At 40.8% G+C, this 2,181-nt stretch overlaps 1 protein-coding gene across 1 annotated transcript; it reads left to right on the plus strand.

Moving 5' to 3' along the window:
- The first annotated feature begins 287 nt into the window (after positions 1–287).
- On the plus strand, positions 288–515 carry LOC148041303 (phosphoenolpyruvate carboxylase-related / PEP carboxylase-like protein). Its single transcript, XM_087682306.1, has one exon. The coding sequence runs from the start codon at positions 288–290 to the stop codon at positions 513–515; it is 228 nt and encodes a 75-aa protein (XP_087538432.1).
- The last annotated feature ends 1,666 nt before the right edge of the window (positions 516–2,181 follow it).

The following is a 2,181-nucleotide window of genomic DNA, read 5'->3' on the forward strand; positions in this document are numbered from 1 at the left end:
GTAAAGGGGCCGCTTTTCTGAGTGCAGAAAAATCAGGCCTGGGGGTGGACAGAAAAATCCGTGAGGACAAATGGGGGGGTCCCCTATCGCTTCCTCTGGAATCAGAGTCCGTCCTATGTATTTTGGGGGAAAGACATGAAGGAGACGGTTCAGAAGTGTTATGAACTTGCAGGAGAGTATAGTAATCCAAAAGGCCATTGTGATCCAGAAAAGCTCAATGAATCAAGGACAATTTTGAACAGCCTGGAACCAGGGAGTTGCGCGATGCTGCTAATCGGCAAGTGGCTATGAAGTCCTTACTTTCTGCGAAATCCCTTGATGCACATATGCGTCAGTTAGTTCCGGAGAGAGTGTCTGAAGACGATAAGCTTGTAGAGTATGATGCACTTTTACTCGATCGCTTCTTGGATGTTCTTCAAGATTTATGCACAGGGACGAGGAGGTCAACTACTTCCCATCTCGCTTTGATCCAGTACGTCACTCGGAAAGAGTACGTATTCCTTCGAATGTGCTGACAGGACGTCGTGAGAAGATTATGATTGAGAAAGAAAACAACTTCTCTAAAACTGGAGCAAGATAAAGATCATGGTCACCAGACAGGCAATCAAATTTCGTTTGGTACAGGGACGCTTTATTAATCATAGCTGCGAGCCAAATTGTAAAACTGAGAAGTGGATGATTAATGGCGAAGTTTGCATTGGACTATTTACCATCAAAGGCTTTGAGAAGGCCAACCACAATCAGCTAAACAATTGCATGCTCAGCATTGAGTATATTCCAGAAACATGCCCCTATGATGATCTGTGCTCAAGTCAACAGTTTCAAAAGAGATCATATGCAAAAGTTGGCTGGTTCACCTTCGTCCATCTTTGATACAAAGATCCGTGTGATAGTACATTAATCATGGAACAAAAAGGATGGAAGATAGAAAAGGATGAATCAGGTTGTCAGCCTCCTCAAGGACCTGTATTATGCACCAAAAATTGTGGGAATTTTAATGAAGTGCTAGCACTATGAACCTTTGCTCACAGTGCTATTGAGCAGCTAAACTGAAGCAAGTTAAGTCATCAGAAGCTGCAATAGCTATTTCAGTGGCCCATGCCAAGCAATTTACCCCACAGATGTCAAGTGAACCTTGAATAGAGGTTGTTTCTCTTGGGCTAAAGTATCAACTCAATCTAGGAAGAGGGAGAACTTGGATAGAGCCCTAACTCCTAGTCAGATGCCACCACAACCAAATAGGTGCCTTGCATGCAGTAAGTGAATTGGTCTTATAGGATTCAAGAGTCAATGTGGGAATGTGTTTTGCTCTCTCCATCGGTATAATGACAAGCACTGCTTGTTTCTATTTGAATCCTTGTTTTGCCCTGTTCTGAGTTGTGTGGTAAAATTCTGGATGTGATATCTATCAGACATGAACACATATTATCAATAAGCAGTGGCAGCCCTTGCTGGGAATCTTATATGTGTCTTATGGTGCTAGAGAGCTTGCTGGAGACAAACTTAGCCTGGAGTTTACTGTTGCATAGCCTGATCTCACTTGATTAATCTTCTATCTTGGAATTTCTCAAGAACCTCTGTGGTCGCGACTTTGCTTTCGAAAACCCTTCGACAACGCACACGCACACGCACACGCACACGCACACACACACGCACATGCACATGCACACTATCTATGTGCATGCATTTGTTTTTACATCCATCTCTCATCTTTCCTCTCTCTCTCTCTCTATCTATTTGCATTAATCAAAAACAAAAAATTTTCCTCAAAAGTAGCACATATAGTATATTTTGTGTTGAGCTTGTTGAATCTTAGAATATCATTTTTACTCATTTTTTGAGAAAGAAACACAAGCAAAATAAATTTCTAATCAATACTAGAGAACATAAAATGCAAAGTTAGCTATTCACATTAGCTACAAGTTGCTTAATGATGCTAAATTGAGCATCTAATCTATATACCATAATTTCACTCATGTAGAGTGACCACCTTAATCTTATTTCTCCTCTTGAATGCAAGATAACTTCTCTCCTTGCTTACTCAATTAGAAATGCTATAGAGTCTTTGCAAAGGAAGTGCCCACCAATAGAGTTAGATTATTTAGTTTGAATAAATAAATGTGAATGTCCATTCTCACATATCCTAGGACAAGTCTAAGTGATCATGCAAGTGTCCATGCC

The sequence above is a fragment of the Lygodium microphyllum genome, chromosome 1 (assembly GCF_053477565.2).
Source record: "Lygodium microphyllum isolate KBCC chromosome 1, Lygodium_microphyllum_v1.1.10, whole genome shotgun sequence".
Classification (NCBI taxonomy): domain Eukaryota; kingdom Viridiplantae; phylum Streptophyta; class Polypodiopsida; order Schizaeales; family Lygodiaceae; genus Lygodium; species Lygodium microphyllum.

Bases quoted from the DNA above. Each gene is read 5' to 3' on its own strand.
- LOC148041303 (XM_087682306.1), top strand. From the start codon at position 288: ATGAAGTCCTTACTTTCTGCGAAATCCCTTGATGCACATATGCGTCAG.